Source organism: Herpailurus yagouaroundi, unplaced genomic scaffold, assembly GCF_014898765.1.
Source record: "Herpailurus yagouaroundi ecotype Mexico unplaced genomic scaffold, PumYag 216, whole genome shotgun sequence".
In the NCBI taxonomy this organism is placed as follows: Eukaryota; Metazoa; Chordata; class Mammalia; order Carnivora; family Felidae; genus Herpailurus; species Herpailurus yagouaroundi.
The window spans coordinates 8741248-8763383 of record NW_024412447.1 but is presented as its reverse complement, the minus strand read 5'-3'; the positions used below and the strand labels follow the sequence as shown (position 1 = coordinate 8763383).

The 22136-nt window shown below is 56.2% G+C and overlaps 1 protein-coding gene across 4 annotated transcripts in view; it reads right to left on the bottom strand.

The window, feature by feature from the left end:
• CUX1 (cut like homeobox 1) overlaps window positions 1-22136 on the bottom strand; it is a 371970-nt gene that overhangs the window by 5041 nt on the left and 344793 nt on the right. For all 4 annotated transcript variants that reach the window (XM_040456057.1, XM_040456056.1, XM_040456058.1 and 1 more), the window contains 3 exons: window positions 4314-4441; window positions 3565-3631; window positions 2716-2828 (listed from right to left, as the gene is read on the bottom strand). In XM_040456057.1, the coding sequence (XP_040311991.1) occupies window positions 2716-2828; window positions 3565-3631; window positions 4314-4441 (308 nt within the window). The remainder of the gene's footprint in view (window positions 1-2715; window positions 2829-3564; window positions 3632-4313; window positions 4442-22136) is intronic.

Sequence of the window (22136 nt, the reverse complement as noted above, 5' to 3'; positions counted from 1 at the left end):
TATATAGTATATATATATATATACATATATATATATATATATACTTTAAATGTTTATTTTTGAGAGAGAGAGAGAGGGAGGGAGTGGGGAAGGGGCAGAGAGAGGGAGACACAGAATCCGAGGCAGGCTCCAGGCTCTGAGCTGTCAGCACAGAGCCTGACTTGGGGCTTGAACCCAAGAACTGGGAGATCATGACCTGAACCGAAGTCGGACACTCAACTGACTGAGCCACCCAGATGCCCCTATAAAGCTATATATTTTTTAATGTTTTATTTATTTTGAGAGACAGAGAATGAGCAAGGAAGGGGCAGAGAGGGAGGGAGAGAGAATCCCAAGCAGGCTCCGCACTGTCAGCGCAGAGCTTGGTGCGGGGCTCGAACTCATGAACCACGAACTCATGACCTGAGCTGAAATCAAGAGTCGGACGCTTAAACCGCCCAGGCGCCCCTGGTGCCATCAACCTTTAAAAAACCATCAAGATGTAATTTGTATAATAAACGCCACCGTCTTCAAGTATACGGTTCAGTTTTCTAAAACATAGGCACAGTGTGACGAAACCATCCCCACCATCCCATTTCACAATATCCTTATTACCCCAACAGGAAACTCCAAACCCATCGGTCATTCCCTCTTCCTGTCTCTTTCGATTTGCCTATTCTGGACACTTCGTATAAACGGAATCATACACTATGTGATTTTAATGTTTGCCCATCCAGGAGCAAACGAGAGGGGACCTTATTTGTCAGCTTATTCCAATGCTTAAGTCGCTGTTTCCTTCATACTGTTAACAATTCAAACAGGACAATTCAAAAGTATGTGGGAACAGGATGGCTCCATATGGAATTGCCAAATGATCCAGGGATCCCACTTCTGGGTATCTACCGGGCAAGAGCTGAAAGCAGGGACTCGAGGAAATCTTGGTCCGCCCGTGTTCATGGCAGCATCGTTCACAGGCACCAAAAGATGGGAGCAAACCAAGGGACCGCTGATGGATGAATGGATGACCAACACTTGGTCTAGAGCACAACAGAATACTACTCAGGAAGGAAGGGCATTCGGACACCTGCTACAGCATGGATGGACCTTGAGGACATTATGGTCAGTGAAATAAGCCAGTGCACAAACAAATACTGTACGATTCCACTTAGGTGAGGTCCCCGGCGTAGTCAAATGACAGACACAGAGAGTAGAAGGGTGGCTAGCGGGGGCTGGGGGAACGTGGGGTTAGTGTTTAATGGGGGACAGAGTTTCTGTTCGGGAAGACGAAGAGAATTCTGGAGATGGACGGTGGTGATGTTCGTCCAATGCCGTGAATGTACTTAATGCCCCTGAACTGAACACTTAAAAATGGTTAAGATGGTAAATTTTATGTTATGTGTGTTTTGCCACAATTTTTAAAAAGTTTTAAGTCCCTTAATTAAAAAAAACTGGATTTTTAAAGCAAAAGGTGGAATTCTAGAAAACATTTTTCCTCCCATTTAATCTATTTTTAAGACCTCCTGTTAAGGGCTGCATAGGATTCCACTGTGCGGCTGTCCCTGGTCCCCAAGGAGAGTGTTTCCAGCCCGTGCTGTGAGGGGAGCGGTCCCGACCATCTTTGTTTGAAGCCTCTAGCTGCGGAGCCCAGATCACAGGAGGTCCTGTTGGATCGGGCCCACCCTCGGACCCGCAGTGGGCGCTCATTGAACATCGGCCTCCCCTTGGCCCGAGCCTGAAAGTCCCATGGGGGCAACCGTGGGTTTGGAGAGGAAAGGTCTAGAAACTCCCTCATCAGCTCAAACAGTGACTCTCCCTGGCTCCTGCTTGCACTGGACAAGATCGGTGATGACCTGGGCTGGCTCTGTGGGGAGGGGAGTCCGCAGGGTCCCCAAGGCCAGGATGGTGCCACCTCCCAGTATGCCTCTGGTCTGTCACTGGGCCCTCTGCAGTCTGGTTCCAGGGTCCACCCCCTCGGTGGGGGGGGGGGGGGGGGGGGGGGGGGAAACGCCCTGGCCTGGGACTTTGTGTCCAGGATATTCCTTGCTCGTGCCCCTTTCACTTCCTCCCCGACCCCACTCTCGTTTCCTGTTCCCCTCTCCGGAACCACAGCCGTCCTGCTGGCCCCGCAGTCGCCATCCAAGGGTCAGCAGCACCCACGAGGAGGCGCCTCACGGTAAAGGTCACCTTTGCAGACCACCCCTACCTCAGGGCACGCCTCCAGGAAGGCCCCTCAGCCTGGCGCTCTCCCCATCCTTACAGAGCTCCTCAACAGTTCCAGATTGTTCCTCCTTACAGGGCTCCAAGACCTCGCTCTCTCCAACCTGCTCTTGTCTCCGGTCCCCCACCTGATTTAGATGTTTCTTCCAGGACAATGGTGACCACCCCCCAGTCATCTTCTGGGGCCAAGTTCTGTCCCGAATTGGCTGCCGAGTGGCCCTTCTTATGCTCCCTTTGGACAGTGTCACTGCCCTGCTTAAGTCCCCGGGCAGCGCCCCCGCCTGCCAGTAGGCCACTCTGCGTCTTAGGGCACAGCCTTTCTGGTTTTGTTGGCCGCTTAGTCTCCTCTACTGTCCTTTCAAAGCCCAGCGTGGCATAACCTCCTCCAGGAAGCCCTCCCAGACCGCACGGAACACATCTAACCCCTCTGAGGTGACACCCCCCTCCTCTCCAAGCCTGTGTGTCCCCCACTGCATCCTCAGGTCCAAGGGGTGTAAGGGAGGGAAGAACGTGACTCACGGACTCCAGCTCCTGGTTCCGGGCGCGGAAGCGCTCCCTCTGGCTGGAGATGATGGAAAGCAGCGAGTCTACCTGGCCCTCGGGGAGGGTGCCGCTGGCTGGTGCCGAGGGGCCTAGGATGTAGGGGGAGAGTGTCCTGGGGTGGTGGGAGGCAGAACCCACCAGTGGGCCCTCAGCTGGAGCAGCCCCAGCTCTGACGGAGCTCTGGCCAAGTGCCATGAGGGCAGAGGCATAGGTGTCTGAGCACAAGGTGCTGGGCGGTTGGGGAAACAGAAGGGTGGCCAACAGAAGAGGTGCGACAGGGAACAGGGATCCTGGGAGGGGAGGGCCACGCTGTCCGAGGGTCAGGCCCCAAAGCCCCCTCCTCATTCCTCTGTACTTGAGTCTGAGACCCCTGCATCTGTCAGACTTGGGCCCCGGCTCCTGGGGAAGCAAAGGGACGCTGAAGGTGCCGGGAAGCCACGAGAACCCCCGCTCCAGCGTCCTGGCCCCGGAGCCCTGGGTTCCGCCTCAATACCGAGACCGGAGGAGGCCACCTCCCCGGCAGCACAGGGGGCTCCCTGACAGCATCTCAGTGCTGAGGCCTCCCGGGGGGAGCTGTCGACAGGCCACTGGCAGGGCAGAGGGGGTCAGGGTCCTAGGAGGGGATGTCAAGCTAAGGCACAGAAGGGCAAGTAGGGGGGACTCAGCCCCCTCGTTTAGGTTGCTGCGGCATTGCTGGGCTGGGGGACCCTGACCTCTGAGGAAGGGGAGTGCCCTTTAGGGATCAGCGCTCAGACCGTGGCACCTCTCCTCTCCCTGCTCATGCCCCGCGCATCGCTGCCTGGGAGACAGTCAGCCCGTGCTTACCATAGAACAGGGCAGTGGCCTCCTTGATGGGCTCTGGGATCTTCTCCAGGCTGTGCTCAGCGGCGCCCTGCAGGGGAGAGGAAGAGGCTCCTCCATACGTGCTACCGAACAGATGGGGGGCAAGGCCCAGGCGGGGCGGCCTGGAGGCAGGGCTGGGCACGCTGGTGGCCACGAGAGGCCTGGAGAGGGTGCCTTACATGGGCCGCCAAAGGGAAGGCTGGGCCTTAAATTGACCCCGAGGCGGGAGCTCAGCGGCGGTGCTGTCACGGGGCCACTCGGCCCTGCCCGCCAGCCTGCTGGGTGACCTGGGCCGGCCCGGCTGCTCTCACCGAGCCCCATTTCTTCATCTATAAAATGAGGTGGGGGACAGAGCAGAGTGACTTCCAAGGGCCCTGTGTCCCAGCCTTCCATGCTCTTGCGGCCTCAGTCCTCTAGCTGTGGGATGGCTGGGTGAGCCCACAGCTCCCAGGGCCCAGTTCCAAGCCGGCGCCTGGACACAGGGTGCCTTGTGCCAGCTCCAGGAAGCCTGCCTCCCGTGCCCTGTGGTCCGGCGTCCCGGAACCTGGCCTTTGCGGTGACGTGTGCAGGCAATGCTCAGAGGCTGTGGGTGACAGCCCCCGCGGGCCTTGTGGGGGCTGGCGGACACCAGCTGCCTGAGGACCGGGCTGGTCAACCTGCAGAGTTGCAATTTCCGAGACTCAAAGCCTGGGGCAGGCTGTGAGGGGGCAGGGTGGAGGGGGTGGGCTCACCTCAGCATCTGGCCGCTGAATGGACTGGATGGTACTGAGGTCCTGCTCCAAGCGGGCGATCAGGTCCCTCTGCTCAGCGGCCGTGGCCATGGCCTCGGTGACGTGGGCTTGCAGATCCGCGCAGCGCCCTGTGCCAGAGGAAGACGTGGTCGTCAGAGGGAGCCTGGTGTGGCCCGTGCCGCCTCTCCAACCCACAGCCTGTGCCGCTGTCTAAGGCACCACCATTAGGCCAACCAGCGAGGCCAGGGGTGCTCCTGGCTCTAAGAACTCATTACGCGGGGACGGGAAGGAGCCCAGGTCGGGGATGCGGGAGGAACGGGTCCACTCTGGCTCTGCCGTGACCAGCCTGGCCAGCCCCTGGCCCGCTCCAGGCCTCGCTTTGCCTCTGTCAAGCAAGACAAGGAGGTGGAACCCGGCAAACCCCACGTTCCTTCCAGGGCCGGTGCCCTGGGATAACGACCAGAGCGAGGCCTCGGGGTAGGAGTCAGAGAGAAAGGTATCAGCAGGCGGTAGGAGGAGGCGCAGGGGTGGGCAGGCCCCCAGCAGATCCAGCAGGAGGTGGGGGAGTGAGGGGTCCCACCTCTGGAGCTCAAGGCCAGACTTGCTTGGCCTCTTTCTCAACAGGCTCTGGCCCAGTGAGGGGGGTGGGGTGGCCCCCCAAGAAACCTCTGATCCACCCACATGCCACCCAAGTGTCTTCGCAACGGCGCCAATTCAAAATAATCTTGTGTGGAGGGTGGGAGATATTGGGGAGATCTAATCCAGGCCCTGGTGGGTGCCATCAGCAGCCAGTGGCAGGGGGGACGGCGGGGGCCTGGGGGCCAGCCGACCTGAGCTTGAGGTCTGGCTCTACTCCTGGTTGGCTGCGACTCTGGGCAGCAGCATGGCCCTGTCTGGGCCTCAACAGAGAAGGTGCTGGAGGCCTGAGGCCCTGGGCGCTGTCCTCTGGGATAGACCGCATGGCCACCAGGGGGCACTGTGACACCAGAAATGCCCAAAGGCTCGAGGCTATGGGCAGTGTCAGGAGAACTGCCCGTCCTCTCCCCATCACAGTGATTCACCCGTCAATCACTGTGCCGCCTGCTGACCTGCTGGCCAACCTGGCCTTGGCCATGCTCAGCGTCCCGGGCTGGTGGGGGGGGCAGCTGACCCCACCCCTACCTGCTCCATCTCCCGGGGGCCCACTGCACGCCCGAGTTCTTTACACATCTCCTAACAATTCAATCAGGCAGAAAAGGCGATCCCCATTTTATAGATGAAAAACTGAGCCCTCTTGGTCCAGGCCCAAACCTAAGGGGGTCCACTCCTGGCCATGTCGCAGCCCTTCCCCACTGCAGGGTCTGCACCGGTTCAGGCCCTGGATGGCCTTCTTCCTTCAGACGTCGGTACCCGGCAGGTAGGTGGTGGTGGTGAAAGTGAGGGTTGGGGGGGGCGGGGAGGGGGTTGGGGGAAGAGGCTGGATCTGAGGGCAGGGTCAGGTCATGGAGGGAGAGCTGTGGGGGTGGGGGGGCAGGGTTGGGGTCTGGCCTTCGGGCTGTAGGCCCTGGGGACAGAAGGGACAGAGAGGCCAGCAAGAGGATTCCTTGATCTGCCACCGGCGTGTGGCCATTCCAGCACGGTCCTGGCCAGGCCCCCGGGGTAAGGACGATCTGCAGCTCCTGGAACCCGTGGTGGGCACGGGGGAGCGGAGGGGGCGCCCCGCCCAGGTTTCCCGTGCTTTCGTGCCTGTGCCCGCTGCTGTGGGTGTGGGCACACGTTCCCTGCCCACGCACACACATGACACTGGGCACGTGAGGGGCCCTGACAGCAAACCCTGTGTTCTGGGCCGCCCCAGACACAGGGTCCGCCACGAGGGGACCGCTGCGGGGGGGGGGGGCGCAAAGCTGGGTGTTGGGAGTGGCCGTCCCCAAAGCGGTGACTCTGTGCAGATCTGAGGGCTGGTGGGCATGCACTCGCAGCAGACTTGGTGGACCGCTGCCCCTGGGGCGCGGGGAAGAGGCTGGGCACGGCGGGCCAGCGGAGGGGAAGGGGTAAAGCTGAAGGACGGCCCCCGGGTGTGGTGGGACACGGGAGGCCCCAGAGCCAGGACCTGGACGCCGTCGAGGAGCCCAGCCAGACCCCGGCGGCGAACCGTCGCTCCACGCCGCGGGGACGGGAATGACCGTGTGGGCATCCCCAAAGGAGGGACCTCAGTTACAGACCCCGCTTGGCACTTGGGACACAGAGTCCCGAGCCACTTAAATCTGCTACGTGAGGGTCCCCTGGCTGCCACCTCCTTGCTTTCCTCTGCCTCCTCTACCGGGGGGAAGGAGCATCTCAGACCAAGAAGTTGGGGGTCACCTCTCCGGGTGGCCACTCAGTGGTGTCAAGGGAGGCCTGAGCCGGATTCTGGCGGAACTGGGCTTGAGTTCTGGCCCAGGGACAAGGCAGGAGAAGGTACTGGAGAAATTGTGACCCCTTCGTCATACAGAACCCGGGGGGGGGGGGGAGGCCCGGGCCTGGAACTGGCTCCCCAAGTGGGGAAGGGGAGAGTAGCGTCTTGGACCGGCTGAGGGGGTCGTGTGGATGGGGGAGGGGGACCCGTGGCCGGAGGCAGGGAGAGCTCAGCAACCCCCGCCACCCACCCGCCCCCACCCCCCCTGCCGGGTCCCACCCCCAGGGCGGCAAACGTGGAAGCCCAGAGAGAGCTGCTGTGAGAATGGCCAGAATCTTCAGGAACGCGGACACGTTCAGGGGTGTCCCAGAAAAGACCCAGAGAGGAGGTGGCAGGAAGCAGGGGGGGGGAATCAGGAGGAAGCGTGCCAAAGTGCCAAGGTGAATAGTGACTGTCAGTGAGTCAAGGAGGGGTCACCGGCGTCTCAAGAAAGGCTGAGCAAGGAGACCGAGGGAAGCCACCGGTCAAGGGGTGGTGGAGCGGGAGCGGCAGGGGTGTGGAGGGACCTGGGGACAAGCCCACTCCGGACAGACACCGGATGGTACCGTGCAGTGGGCAGAACCTGGAGCAGGAGGCACGCAGGATGCTGTATCCAAGAATGAGGGGGAAGCTTCTGGAGAGGGAGAGGCTGGGCAGGGGGAGGTGTGGGGGCAGGGGTGACTGATAGAGGAATGCCTGTGTGTGAGCCAGACAGCCTCCCCCCACGAAAGTTTGGGGGACCTCGTCCTTCTGGGAGAATCCGGGAAGGCTTCCTGGAGGGTGCACTTCCCAGAGGGGAGAAAGAAATCCAAGCAACATCAAGGTCAAGACTTAAGGAGACTGGACTATGACTTAAGATCGAGGCACGATTTCGGACCGTGGGACGATTAAATGCGCAACTTATCACAACTGGACGGCAGGCCCGGGGGTGTGGTGCCCACAGCTTTCCCGGGGGTGGGGGACCCCGCGTCATTCCACCAGCCACTTGCGAGCCAGCTGGGAGTGCCGGGGCTGCTCGTCACACACCGTCTCTGCACTTGTCTGTCCCCACAGGTGCCCAGAGATGAGTGCTGGGGGCTCCCGCACCTGCAGGTGGCAGCTCCCCTCCCCTCCCCCTGCCCCCACTCCCAGGCCAGAGGACCCTAGCCCGTGAGCGCCTTCTGTCCTGTGCCATCGGCTCTTGTGCTCCTGTCCACAAATACACCAGCGTGTTGACCTTGTTCTGGAACACACACACACACACAGACACACACACACACACACACACACACACACACACACACACACTCCTGTTGACTCCACTTCCCAAGTGCCCTTAAACCTTTCCCGTCTGACTCGGACGCCCACCATGCCAACTGTCCTCGCCGGGTGGCCGATGACGTCGCACACACTGCTGTGTCCCCAGCCCCCGTCTTACTGACCCACCAGCACCTGGCTTCTCAGGCCTCCTGCCCCCCCTTGCCTGTGCCGCCCCTTCTCCCTGCTCAGCTCTCAACACTGAGGCACCCGGAGCTGGCCCCGCACACCACTGCCCCGTCCCTTCCCTCTGGCCACCTTGCGTGCCTCTGAAAGCTGGTAACTCTCCAGCGTGTCGTCCAGGCCGCTCCTCTCCCTGAGCTCACTGTGCGGAGTCCAAACAGGTCCAGCCTGAAGGCCGATCCCCCCCGCCCCCAAGCCTGCCTCACCCCAGCTGGACCCCCTTTGCACAGCCCAGGAGGTGGTATCCTCGGGGCGGTGGGAGCAGAGGCCGGGCCACCCGTGAGTGGCCCGGCCCGATTCCCTGGGGGCCACCCTTGCTCCTTCTCTATGACTCCTTTCATCTAATCTGTCTCAAGTCCTATCTTCGGCCCTACCATCAAAATACGTCCAGACTCCAATCACTTTTCACGGCCGCTGCCAGCAGGTGCCGGTTGTCGGCTCTCGTCATTATGGTGACAGCTTCCTCGATGACTTCCCCTCTTCCACCTCCACCCCTACAATCACAAAGCAGCAGTCAGAGATTTAAACAGTGAGATCAGACCACCTTCTGTTCACACCGTCCAATGGGCCCTACATCCCTCAGAGTAGTAGCCAAAACTCTACAACGGCCTCTGAGGCCTTCCTTGCCCTGCCCTGTCCTCATCTCTCTGCCCTGGTTGCCTCCCACTCTTTCCCTTGGTGGCTGTGCTCCAGCTCGTCTGACTCCCAGGCACATTGACACCACAGGACCTTTGCACTTACTGTTTCCGCTCTTCCTGGAATGTTCTGACCTCAGGCATCGGCCATAGTTCATTCCCTCCCCTCTGTCAAGACTCTGTTCACACGTTAGGTTCTTAAGGAGGCCTACCCTGACCTCCTGGTTTAAAACTGTAACTCCTCTACTTGATTTTCCAGTTGTCCTCCTTCCCTTGTTTCTGTCCCATAATACTTATCACCGTCTAAAGCACCGTGGAATTCTCTTACTTATTATGTCTACCGTCTGACAGCTCCCACTAAAAGGCAAGCTCCTTGTTTGTCCCCTGCTATCACTGCAGTGCCCAGATCAGTGGCACACAGTTAGCCCTTAATGCCTACTAGCTGACGGGCTGAGTTTGCTCCCCCCCAGCGGGGAAGCGCCCATTCCCTTAGGTGGAAAGTTGCAAAGGGATTTCCGGGGCCACACAGTCTCCCAGGTTGGGTCAGAGGTGGCTGGACACAGGCAGCAAGGGCCTGGCATGGCCAGCTGGTCTCTGCTGGTCCCACCACCTGATAACTGCCCAGGCCCCACCCAGAATCCTCTGGGCCATGCCCTGATTGGGACTGCGGATCCATTTTTGACTTGGGCACATGCTGCCTCTCACTCTCGTGTGCCCTCCCTGCCTCCTGCAGATGGCTCTTCCCGTTTCAAGGCCACTCCCCATCAAGGTCTCCTGCCTTTTCCCAAGCCGGTGCTCCGGTGCCCCCTCAATGCCAATTACAGGCCCGGACCTGGGCTGTGGTTGCGCACCTGCTCTGTCTCCCCTCTGGGCCGTGAACCACTTGAGGCCGCTGGACTCCTAGCCCGGAGCGTGTCCCCGGCACAGGGCAGTTGTCAGTGACGATCTGCTGACTAAGCCCGTGAAGGACTGGAGAGAGAGCTGCTGGGTGTGGGGGACTCTGCCGCCCCACCTGTGTGCCCGCCATGTGTCACTGGGCATCACTGGCGGTGGTCAGGCCGCAGCCACTGGTGCTCTGGCTAACCCGCCAGAGGGCCCGGCCCTGCGTGGGGTCCCCTCCTGCCCCGGCACAAGGTGGACACAACTGTGACTAGAGGGAGCTTCTCCAGCCACTAAATCCAATGACATGACACCCACATCAACAGCTCCAACTGCCACGTCCCGAGTGCCCGCCGTGGGTTGGGCGCTGCGTCTACAGGTGCCATCGCTCGGTCCCACCCCCACCCCCACCTCTCAGCGGCCCTTCGAGTCCGGCATTATTATATCCCCTTCAAAGAGACAGAAGTGGCATCTCAAAGAAGCTAAAACTCATTCATTCTTTGAGAAAGGGATTCCTGAGCATTGACCGGGACTTGCCCAAGGCCACCACCAGCCAGCTGGTAAGAGAAGACACTGGGAGTCCCGTGCGTTGCCACTTGACCGATGCCTCACTGGAAGGTGAGTGGGGTCCTCAAACCTCGCTCCCTGGAGCCCCCTCCCCGCCCCCCATTCCACTGTCCCAACAGAACAGCCTTTTACCTGTCCACAAACCAATTTCCTGGAAAAAAAATAAAGCCCTTCCTAGTGACATCCTGGAAGAGGTGCTAAGTTCCGAATGCCCCAGACTCTGCACGCGCCCTGCTTCCTGCTTCTACTAAATTGGCTCACCCCACACTGGGTGGGCCAGATGCAGATCAAGGGTCTGGTGACCGGAAGCCCCCCACCAACATCAAAACAGCTCTCCGGGGCCCTCTGGGCTCTCAGCTCGGCCCCCCACACCCCTGCCCCCTCACAGGAACCGATGCCGCACCCAAGCGGAGACCAGCAAGCCGCGTGCCCCCCCCCCCCCCGAGCCGGCACACTGGGGCTGCGGAGGAGGCAGGCCGTACCCCAAACACGAGCAGACAGGATCACGGCGGATGGCTCGCACACTCTAATACCTCCTGCGGCCCCTTGGACAACGCGGGCTTGAATCGCGCGGGTCCACTTAGACGGCGGGTGTTTTGAATAGCACCGTACCGCACACATATTTTCTCTTCCTTAGGATTTTCTTAACAACGTTTTTTTTCTCTAGCTGACTTTATTGTAAGAATACAGCGTATCATACGTATAAATACAAAACGTGTTCAGCGACTACATTACCGGAAAGGTTTCGGGTCAACGGTAGGCCATTAGTAGTTATGTTTTGGGGGAGTCCAGGGTTATGCGCGGATTTTCGACTACATGGGGGGGGTCGGCGCCCCAAACCTCCGTGTTTTCCAAGGCTCAACTGTTGCTTCACCCCCTGTATCACCGACCGTGTTTCCTCTGGGCATCAAACAAGGCACATCATTGCTCAGACTCACTTAACTGTAGGGGGAGGAGGGAGGCTGGGGGCCCAGCCGGGAGTAGGGCCACCCCCCCCCCCCAGTCGCAGTCCCTCCTCTGCCTTAGGAACTGGCAGTTTGCAAAACGAGTCAGGCCGACCAAACCACGGGGAACAGCAGTTTTGCTTAATTAAATCTCCCTTTAAAAGCACCTGGGGAGACTTTCTGGGTTAAGAGATTTTGTGCCAAGTGTTTTTTTTTTTTTTAATTTTTTTACATTTTACATTTTAATTTAGTTACCAGATCTTTGAAGGGGGACGGGGCATACACAAACTAGCAATCTGCTCAAAGTCGCAGATAATGTTAGCGGAATCAGACTTCAAGTTTGTCAAAGTCAGACGGACGGAACTCTGTTGGTTTTAGGCACATTTCTCCCATCTGTGGGGGCAGACATTCGGGGACAGTTCTAGATGCGCTCAGGTCCCTGAGTGACCAGATGAGGCGCAGGGCTGCCGGGAGTGCCTGGCCTTGGTGCGGGACCGTCTTGTGCTGGGGGGCTCCTCCCACTGGAGGCAGGATCGCTGAGGCTCCCGTGTCACATGAGGAGCGTCTCATTCCGAAACCTACAAATTAATGCACAACAAACTAATCACGCCCCCGCCCCCCGTCACACATGGGTGAGGAATGGCCAATTCTTTTCCAACCTTCTAGATTTCAAGATGAGACACCAGCCAATTCTGCGGAGCTCTCTTGCCTCCAGCCTCGAGCGCTGGCTGGAGACCCCTTCTCAGGAGCCCGATCATTCCAGAAACCCACAGACATCACTTCCTCCTTCCTCTTCCCACTCACTTGCTCGCATTAACCAGCGCCCCTGGCTTATCCTTCACGTCGCGATTCAGGGACAAGGCGAGAGATCCCCACAGAGCAGGCAAAGCCAGGCCACCGGCTGAGCGCTGGCTGCTCTGAAGACGTACCTGGCCGCGGCCCTGGGGCCCCTGAGCCGCACTTACTGGGCTGCTACCATCAGCCTAGCGCCTCGCTCAGCACTGCCGACTACCATTCCTGGTCCTCAAACAGCAAGGGTGACAACAGCAAGCGGGGACGCAGACCCGGATGCAGACCCGGTGGAGAGCAGAGAGCGGGGCCAGCTGGTGCGCAGAGCCCCGCGCATCCCGCCCCAAGCCAGGTTTCTGCCGACACCTGCCATCGGGGACACTGGGAGGCGGAGGGATGGCAATACTTTTTTTGTTTTACTTTAGAGAGACAGAGAGAGAGAGCACGAGTGGGGGAGAGGGGCAGAGAGAGAGAGAGAGCGAGAATCCCAAGCAGACTCCACACTCAGCAAGGAGCCCAACGCGCGGCGCGATCCCACGACCCCTGGGATCACGAGCCGAAATCAAGAGCCAGACGCTCAACCGACTGAGCCACCCAGGCGCCCCCGGCATGGCAGTCCCCGAGGTGCCCTTTGGACACAGAATGACAGTGTTTGCTGCTTCTCCTCAGGCCGGGGCACTTTAAATAAACACAACCCACACATTCTTGTGTTTGTATAAAAGATATTTACTTCAATTATCACACCTAGGGTGCTAGTGAATAATAATAATACATGGTGTGAGTTTCATACAGTGATATTGCTTCTCCATATCATATAGGGACCGTTGTACAGTGCTGAGAACAGACATCGTATGGCTAACCAAAGACAGAAGGGACGACGTCGAGGGGCCGACGGGTGCCTCCCCCACCCCCACGCCAGCTGGATCAACTTTTGACTCTTAATGTCCAAAACAAATAGCAAGAAAAAAAAAATGTTACCAGAGATGGGTCACAGCAACACAACAGAGGCTTCTCAAAGCTATTTGTACAAAAACGACGCCTTTTTTTTTTTTTTCGTTTGTTTTTTGTTTTTGTTTTTGGTCAATCGGGTCTCTGTGAGGATTTAAAAAAAAAAAAAAGGTCTGTGATTGTATTAACAAACGAGCTCTAAAAACATCTAAGACTTAGTGCGTGACAGAAAATATAAAATACTGCTAAAATGTAAGACACCACGATACACTGGGGGGTGGGGGGGGGGGGGGGGGGGGAGCTGAGCTTATGAAGAGTTTTCCGGAAGAAGTCCGCCACTCTGCGAGCGAGCTTGGCTTGTGCTGTGTTAGTAGTCTGGGCAGGAGCGTGCTGCCCCCCCGCTCTCGCGGCAAGTAGTTATTGCACATTGCAAAGAGCTAGGTCTTACTCAGTGGAAAGGGACGTGGGGAAGCCCACCTTTTCTGCTGCTGCTGCTTTTTGTTTCCCCCACTTGTATTTGCTAACGAGTTGTTCTCAAACGCGGTAAAGAGTTTTGCACGAATCCTCACGTCTCCAAAATGCACAGCATTTTCTGAGGGGTCTCGGTGGGACAGGAGAGGCCCGTTTTCCCCAGGAAAGAGGCAGAAAACGGCTCAAGAGAGAAATGCATAGACTGATTCGAGAGAAATGAGAACTCTTTGGGGCGCGGGGTGGGGGAGATGGGGGCGGTTATTTCCTCGGAGGGCTTTCTTTCAGAGATGAGGACAGAATCAGGACCCCCGACAATTGCAGAGAAGGGAAGTCATGGCACAGAAAGCGAGTCGGAGTTGGGGGGGGCCCTCTGGGAGCGGGGGGTCAGCCGCGCGGCCCCACCTGGACCTCGGCCTGGCGGGCAGCCCCCTTCTCCCGGGCCCCACCCCACCTTCACACCCGATTAGCAAGCGACGGGCTGTGTTAGGCTGTGTTACTCCCTCTAAGCTTCAGAGCTTCACCGCATTAAGGGGGGAGGGGCTCCCCCCCACCTCGCCGGTGTGGGTCCTCAAGCCACAGCCGGACCAGAATACACTGTTGCTTCGCAAGATGCGAGACGGTTTTGACCAACTTTGTGTGCAAGGAAAACAACCACAATCACAACAAGAAAAGCCAACAGAACACAGCAACCCACGCGAGCCTTGCAAGAAACCGCTCTCTCCCTCGGAAGCCACGGTCTCCACCAGGCCGCTGCCGCGCCGCCCTCTCTGACCAGGGCTCGCTGAAACTTCATGAACCCAGAAGTCTTAACCAGAGGCTCTAGGAGGCTTTGGGGAACTGAACTTTGCTTTTCTACGTCTCTGCAGCTCCTTGCACTGAGTGTTCTTCTTCAACTCTCTCGTTTAAGAAAGTTAGACACGCGGAGACCGCTAGTTTTTGAGTGGCTACTCTGGACACAGATGTCTGATTCTGCTGGAGAAGCCCCCTCTGGCCCCCCAGTCGAATCCCCAGACCCTTCGGTTCTTTTGGGGACTGGGGGGCGGCGGAAGGGGGGGGAGAGGGCAGGAGGCAGAAGACAGTAACCACTGGAGTGATAGCAAGAAGCATTTATAACAACAACAACAACAACAACACAAAACAACAATACACTCCTGATAAGTACTTAAATGATTAACCTAACAATAAATAGAAGAGGATAGAAATAATTTTTTTTTTTTCTTCTCAAGGAAACATCCTTTTATAATTCTCCTCACGCACGCTGGCAGGTCAGTAGCAGTCAATCCATCTCAACAAGAAAAGGTTAAGTGCTGGAAGGGATGGCTGTGGTCTCACACTTGGGAGGGTTCTGAGCTGCTGGGTCACAAACACCGCCCCCCCCCGCCCCCCCCCCCCCCCCCCCCCCGCCCGCCGGTTCCAGCGGGTGCCGGGGGGGGGGGGGGCCCGGGCCCCGCCCCCCCCCCCCCGGGGGGCGGGAAAGGGAAGGGGGGGAGGGGGGGGGGGATGCTGGGGAGGCCTGTTTTCCCTTCAGTTCATGAACAAACGGAACTACAGTGAACATGCTCACCCACAACCTGAATCGTCCTGGTCTAAAGCTTACTTCGAGTTCATTTGGTGTGCAATACATTATCTCTTAAAAATGAAGAAAAATGATTTCTATTGCACAGAGCTTTTTACACACAGTCATCTACTTAAGTGCTTTCTGTTTAAAGCAAACTACAAAAAAAAAAAAAAAAAAAAAAGAAACGGGGGGGGGGGGGAGAAAAAGAAAAAGACAAAGAAGGGAAAATGAAAAGGGAGAGGAACTTTCGAACAAAAGCAGCCCCGTGCCACTTCGATGCATCTTGCTGGATGGTGTCTGGTTTCACCAACGGAAGTCCCAACGCTTCCGTACACACTGTGCTTCTGATTATTTTTTCCATAGGGATGTAGCCGTGACATTGGGATATAAGGCACCTTTCCTTTCTGATCACAGAAAGCTTGATACATAGCATATAGCATTATTTTGTGGTAGAAACGAAAGCCTAAACACTACAGGAAATGACAGTAACAAGGCTACACTTAACGTTACTGGAGAAGCGAAAATGATCCATGGAAAGCAACTCAAAGGTATTTTAAAAGGTTAATACCAGGGGGATGGGGAAGTGCACATTTATGCATAGCCTAATGCCTTTCTCTCACTAGCCTTTTTTAGGATTCTTCGCCTACAATGCCCAACTTTTCAAGTTAGCATTCCGGAGGAGACTAGGCGCTTTGGAAATGTCTTGTTAAAGCTAAATGTCACTTCATGCAAAAATGAGAATGGAGATACCGCTGACGGCGTGGTGGTCACGGTATCTTTGGAGGGGAGGTGGAGGAAGGGCCGCAGGGCCTGGGCAGGTGGGGGCAGGTCCCCTGAGAGGAGAGCGCCCCGGGAACCTGCCTTTCCTTCTTCCCTCAGCAGGATGAGGCTCCAGGGCTGCTGGGGCAGGGAACTCGGGCGGAGCTCATTTCCTGCCCAGCTCACTGCTCTCCACGCCCCTCCTCTGCCTTCCGGATTCACCCCCTGGGTTTGGGCCTCCACTTTTCAGCACATCTGTAAAGGGTTCACAGGCTGGATCTTTTCGGAACTTTTCATTGGGAACCGGTTTTCTTCTCCTGATGGTTTTCATCTACAAAAAGGCAGAAACTGATGGGAACGGAAAGACTTTTGTCAAACTGGACCCTTCTCTCAGCAAACGTTCCGGGCAACGGGACTGTATCACGTTGGGGTCCCAGGCTACCATCTTGCCACTTGGGGGTGGGAGCTCTGCCCTGGGTACAGGGGTGGGGGTGTTGGTCACGAAGGCTCTCCTGTTGCCACCGAGGCGCAGACGAAACTACAGAAAGCATTGGGGGGGGACTTCTAAGTGCGAGCTTTCCCGGCAGATGCGCAGGCAGGCGATCATGGCACAAATCTTTAGTTGTTAGGCTCCCGGGTTGTTCCGGCAGAACACTCTGGCCACCAGAGAGGGTGCACCCACATCTAACCGGCGGCTCAGGGAGCTGTTTTTGTTTTTGTTTTTTTTTCTTCCTTCCTCTGCACTGCATAGAAACTGGCATGTTCTTTTGGGAAGAGTCAACGCGACTGAAGACTGGGTTTGTGGACTGGAGAACACCATCTCCTCTCCTGACCGTGAGAGGCTTCCAAAGGAGGTCTCGCGGTGGAGCTGAAAGCAGAGCCTCCCTGTGCCAGAGACAATAAAGGCAGAGTTCCCCAACGCCAGGTAGGGATCCTGGGGAAGTGTCCTCACGTGGCCATGTAGGGGCAGCCCAGGGCAAGGGAAAAACGGCTTTGATGGAGCTCAACAGCTGAGCAGGAACGGACAGAAAGCAAAGGCAGGCCAAAGACAAGGCCCTCTGAGGCCCGAGACGGCCCCCGCCAGCAAAGGAAACAGCTGTCAGAGCGTTAGGAACAGGTGGAAGTCGAGAGAAAAATCCATGTGCCTCGTGGAGCACAGCTGTCCGTCCATGTTGCGCTCACAAAAGAGAAGAGGGGCAAGGAGCCTGCCCGCCAGGCCAAGACACTCGGGAATGCCGCGCCTCTAGCGTTTTCCCTCTCTCCCGCGCCGGAGTCCACTCGGGCCTCGCGGTTCTGAGGGGCTCGGGGTGGGGAGTAGCGTCGAGTGGGAGCACAGGTCAGTGAGGTAGAAGGGGACGGAGGAGGAGTGTGCTGACGAGGGAGGACACCCAGGGAGGGAAGCAGACCTCCCGTCCTTCCCAGGGAGGGAAGGGACGTGGCTAACCCGAACCTCGCCTTGCTACATCTCCCCCGCACGGCTGGCTTACTGGCCTCAGAAAGCGGGGGCTCGGGATGGCTAAGGGCGGACTCTTGTTTTTACAGGCCTGTCCGGAGGCGCCCGGCAGAGTGCATTTAAGGCAACGGCCGCCGTCCCCCAGCTCCAGGTGTAGTCGGTCACGAACACCGGTTCACTTTGTGCTAATCCCAGAAGGGCGTGCATACACCGCCCCCCCCGGCCGCCGCCCCCGGCTCCTCTGCTACTTTCAAGGAGGTTTGTTTTTCTAAGGAGGAATGAGAAACATTGCATAGAATGTCAACAGGGTTCATTGATCGCCGTGCCAGAGGGGGCAGGCGTTCAGGAGGAACCCCAGTTCGCCTGCAGCCGGGAAGGCACCGGCCTGTGGACTGAGCCGTCCGGTGACTCTTGTCCCGACCTCTTAGGGCACGACTGGGGCATGATCTTAGGGCAACGAGCCGACACGAGAGCTTTCCCTCGGATTAGAGTACAACCTGCCTTCTGCTTGGTTTCCTCATGAGCCGCACGACTGACGTGGCTCCGGGCCGGTGGGGGGTGGGGGTGGGGGCGGCGGTACATGGGGAGGGTCTCCCATGGCCAGAGAGAGCACAAACACTCAACCCCAAGCTCTGTAGCAATCTGGGTCTGGACCACCAACCAGCGGGCCCAAACGTCCACATCGGAGGGGATGAGTTTTAAATGGGGAGAACAACAAAGATGCCAAAAGGAAGGAGACTGGGCAGGGAGGCACCTGTGCTTTGGAAGCACAGGGAACCGGCCCCGGGGAGGCAACCGTCATCTTTTTGCCTCAGTCACTCTCACAGACACAGCGGCCATGGTTTGATGGTGGTCATACGGGTCAAGATCCTGGCACTTCCTGGAGACTTCTCCAAGCCTGCATCCCGGGACAGTCTGCTGACCACGAGCCACCTTATGTTGTGCTGTTCCTCACGCAGGTCGGCTCTGAGCATACTCGAGTTGAGCTGGATGGCTACGGCAATCCTTTCTGAAGATCAGTCTGGCGGACAGAGATCCCGGACGGGCCGACTGATCCAGAAGTTCAAGGCTGGCGGTCGCCTGCGAGCCAGACGGTGGAGGCGAGCGGGCACAGGTCTAGGACGGAGCCCACATGCCTTCCGCCTCCGATCCCACAAAGGGAGTGTGGCTGGAACCGAGGGTCAAGAGGCCGAACGCGAACGCGGATTTTACACCGAACCTGCACTTAGCCAGCTAAGTAATGGCAAAACCCTTAAGTTATGAACACTGCCTCCAATTAACAAAAAGAAGCCATTTAAAATGGTATAATGGAGCTTGTAATTAAGTGTTAGTGTTTTATACGGAACCGCTTTCCCCAGGGGAGAGGTACAAATCAGCTTTTTAAACTGATGGAGCGTAAAGAGGAGGTCGGCTGCCTGTGGGGGCTACAGCTTGGAATGCCAGCCAGCTGAAGGTAAGCCCCCCCGGAGAGGATGCTGTTCAAGGCACTTGAATATTGCTTATCAAGATGAAAGATCAACCCTTAGACTCACACTGAGGTGCAACTAGGAGGGGGGACACTCCCCCGACCCCCTGACAGGTTTCTGTTATATAGTGGCAGCTCTTAGAAGTATTACAGTGAAAGCTTAACACAAAAGATCATAGGGTTGGGATCACGCTAAAAAAAAATATATATATAAATAGAGAAAAAATACAAACACAGAACCGCAAGCAAACTTTAACCAACTGATTGTATCGAGCACCCAGATGTAAGTCTGGCAAAAAAGGTAGAGCGGAAGTCAACATAAACCTAGTTTAAAAACCACCACCACCACCACCACCACCACCACCACCACCATCACCAAAACCCAACAAAAATGACTAAATCGCTTGGAAGAGCCAAAGTGGCTGTTTTAGACTGTTACTATTTGGCCACGAGGATGGACAAATCTATACTTTTTTCAATTCCCTCGGATTTAACGCCTTGGTAAATAACAGTCATGCCTTGAAAACTAAAACACTACCCTAATATTTCTGGTTAACACCCTGCTTTTCATTGCAATGAAAAATCAGATATTTAGAGATTCATCACACATGATGACACGATTCCCTCGAGGTTTTCGTGGAGAGGACACCACAGTACTGTCAGGGGCTCTGCTACTCACTGTCCTGGGGGGGGGGGTCACTAATGCAAACTCGCTCTTCTTAATGCACCTGAATCGAGCCAGATGTTAATCTGTTTCCCCTTAAGCTCCTCCATTTTGAATTCTCTTCTCACTGAACCAGGTATCGAGTTCAGAGATGATACGACCATCAAAAGGCAAATAGCCTGCCTCCCAGCCTCCTAGAGCCTTCTGAAAACTTCTTATTCATGAAAAGGCATTGTCTTTAGTGTAGTGACTCTTAAATTTGTGAAAACTTTAACTAAGTGCTGCAGTTGCAGGTTAAAGGACTGTAAATGAACTACGTAATTTCTAAAACATCATGCAAGAAATGTGGTTTCACATCTTACAGTCAAAGTCCTACAAGTTAATTAATACAAGCACACTGAGGTGTAATAGCGGGGGCATACCTTGAAAATTATAACTCCCTCCCACCCCCCCCAAAAAAAAAAAAAAAAAGGTAATATTAATTAAACTTAAGAAATAATGAATGCACCATTAAAATGCCATCCAAAGATGTTGACCTAAGACAAAGGTTTCAATGATACACAATACGGTCAAAAAGTTTTCAATCAGTAATATACAGTATGACAACTACATCTTGTAAATTATACCCAATACTGCCGGCAGTCTATCCCTCTAAAGAATATTTGCCCCTTTCATCCCTTCCTAACAATCAGATAATAAAATACAGCACCTATAAATAAGCAAAAAAAAATATATATATATACCGAAATCATCTATTGTTAGTTTAAAGATATGGCAATAAAGGAGTCTAAATTAGCAAACTTGTAGAAGCCATAACTGATAAAACAGCTTATTGAAAAAAGGTGGCAGTAATGCACTCTATGTGTGCACAGGTACTTAAGAAAATACACAGACGTATAAAATTGCACACACGCACACACGCACACTCTCACCCACCTCTATTCTCACGCGTATACACATAGACAACAGGAGGAATCAGAGACAAGTTAGACTTCAGGTTTGTACTTAGACTGCCCTACACTGTGCATAAAAGAACTGTTCCAAGAGGCAGAATGAATGAAGGGTCGATGGATGGTCTGGTCTGGAAGTGAAGAGCAACAACGTTTTGGTGGGAGTGTGGGCCATCTCTACAGGGGTGAGGGCAGAGCCCGGACTGCCACGTTCTCTCCGCTGCAGGGAAGGAAGCTTCCCACGACGGTCAACAGTCCTCAGTGCTTGTGGTGGGAAGAGCGGGAGAGAGAGAGAGAGAGTGCGCGTGCGCCAGAGCCTGCCGGGCCCGGGGAGCGGCGGCCCCTGGTGGGGCTCAGTCCATCAGGCGCCCGGGAGAGTGCTGAGAGGTGTGCTGCCTTCTGTGCCAAGGGAAGCCTGCTGACCACGCGGGGCGCGGGGCGGGACCCCTGCGGGGGGGGGGGGGGGGCCCCCCGGGGCCCCCCCCCCCCCCCCCCCAAGCTGCCTGCTGCCACCTCGGCGGCCCACTCTTTCCTCCTTCCTTTACACGCTCGCACGTGTGCGGACTCACTAACGCAGACGTAGACACCATAAATTAAAACAGAATGAACGGGGACATGCTACAGTTCTAACTTGTCTCCTAACCTCCGAGATATGAGGTCTGATCAGCGTGCTCTGCGGTTAGAGGTTAAAAAGCAGATTATAAAATACCTAGATTCGGATCTTTTCTTTTTGTCCTGATTTGGCCTAGAATGGAGTGTATTAAACAGACCCTGGCCAGCAAAAGCCCAGAGCCAGTTAAAGCTATGGATCATGTGCACTACATGTCAGGATTCTATTCACGTACAAGAAAACACTACGTCAGCTACCACAAAATCAGATCGTTTCCTGATGTGACTTCTCTTTCTGTTAAAAAATATGTGGAGTAAATGTGTTTTATTTTAATTCAAAGTTTCAAACGAGAAGATTCTTTACTTGAAAATATTTAGGAATCCAAACTAGTGTGTTTAGAGTCGGTTTGACTGTGCAATCTCTTAGTGGCAACTGAACAGCTACAAAAACTTTCTTTTTTTAATTTTTCTGAAAAATCCCCCCTCCCACCCTCCCCCCTTTTTTTTCCTGGTTTAAGAAGATAATAGTGTATTATCGCTCTGAAGCCATTAGATGGCAGATAAAAAGCCCCCTTTTAATATGTGGGTTTGATTTTTTTTTTTTTTTTAAAGCCCACACGAAAGAGGAGGGCGCAAGGCAAAGCTGTAAGAGTTATTCCAGAACCTGTGGAAATCACTTAGGGCAATAAAAAAAACACTTCAGGGTACAAAAAAGCTCGACTACACATTTCCGTTTTCTTCCTTGAAAACACGACATAGATTGGGCTTAATGCTCCTTTGTTTTCTATATGCACCTTGGCCTATGGCGATTTTGCCCTGTGGCCCGCAGGGCGGTTAAGTGCGCAACACGGTCCAGGCCGCGGAGTCGGCGCCCGCCCCTCTGCCCGGCCCAGCCCTGCCCAGCTCAGCTCGGCTCGGCCCGGCCCAGCTCGGCTCGGCCCGGCTCGGTTCGGCCAGACCCGGCTTAGCTCGGCCCGGCCCGGCCCAGCTCGGCCCGACTCTGCTCGGCTCGGCGGGACGGGCGGGCAGCGCCCTCTCAGAACTCCCATTCGATGGGCTCCTCCCGGCTGGCGGCCTTCTCCAGGCGGTGGATTATGCTGTTCAAGTTCGCGGCCTTCTTCTTCCTCAAGGGGTTGTCTCGAGAGTCCCTGGCGCCCGCCGCCTCCGGGAGGCCGAAGAGGCTCTGCAGCGAGCTGGCCCTGCGGGCGGCCGCCGGCGCGCTGGTGCTTGGCAAAGCGGA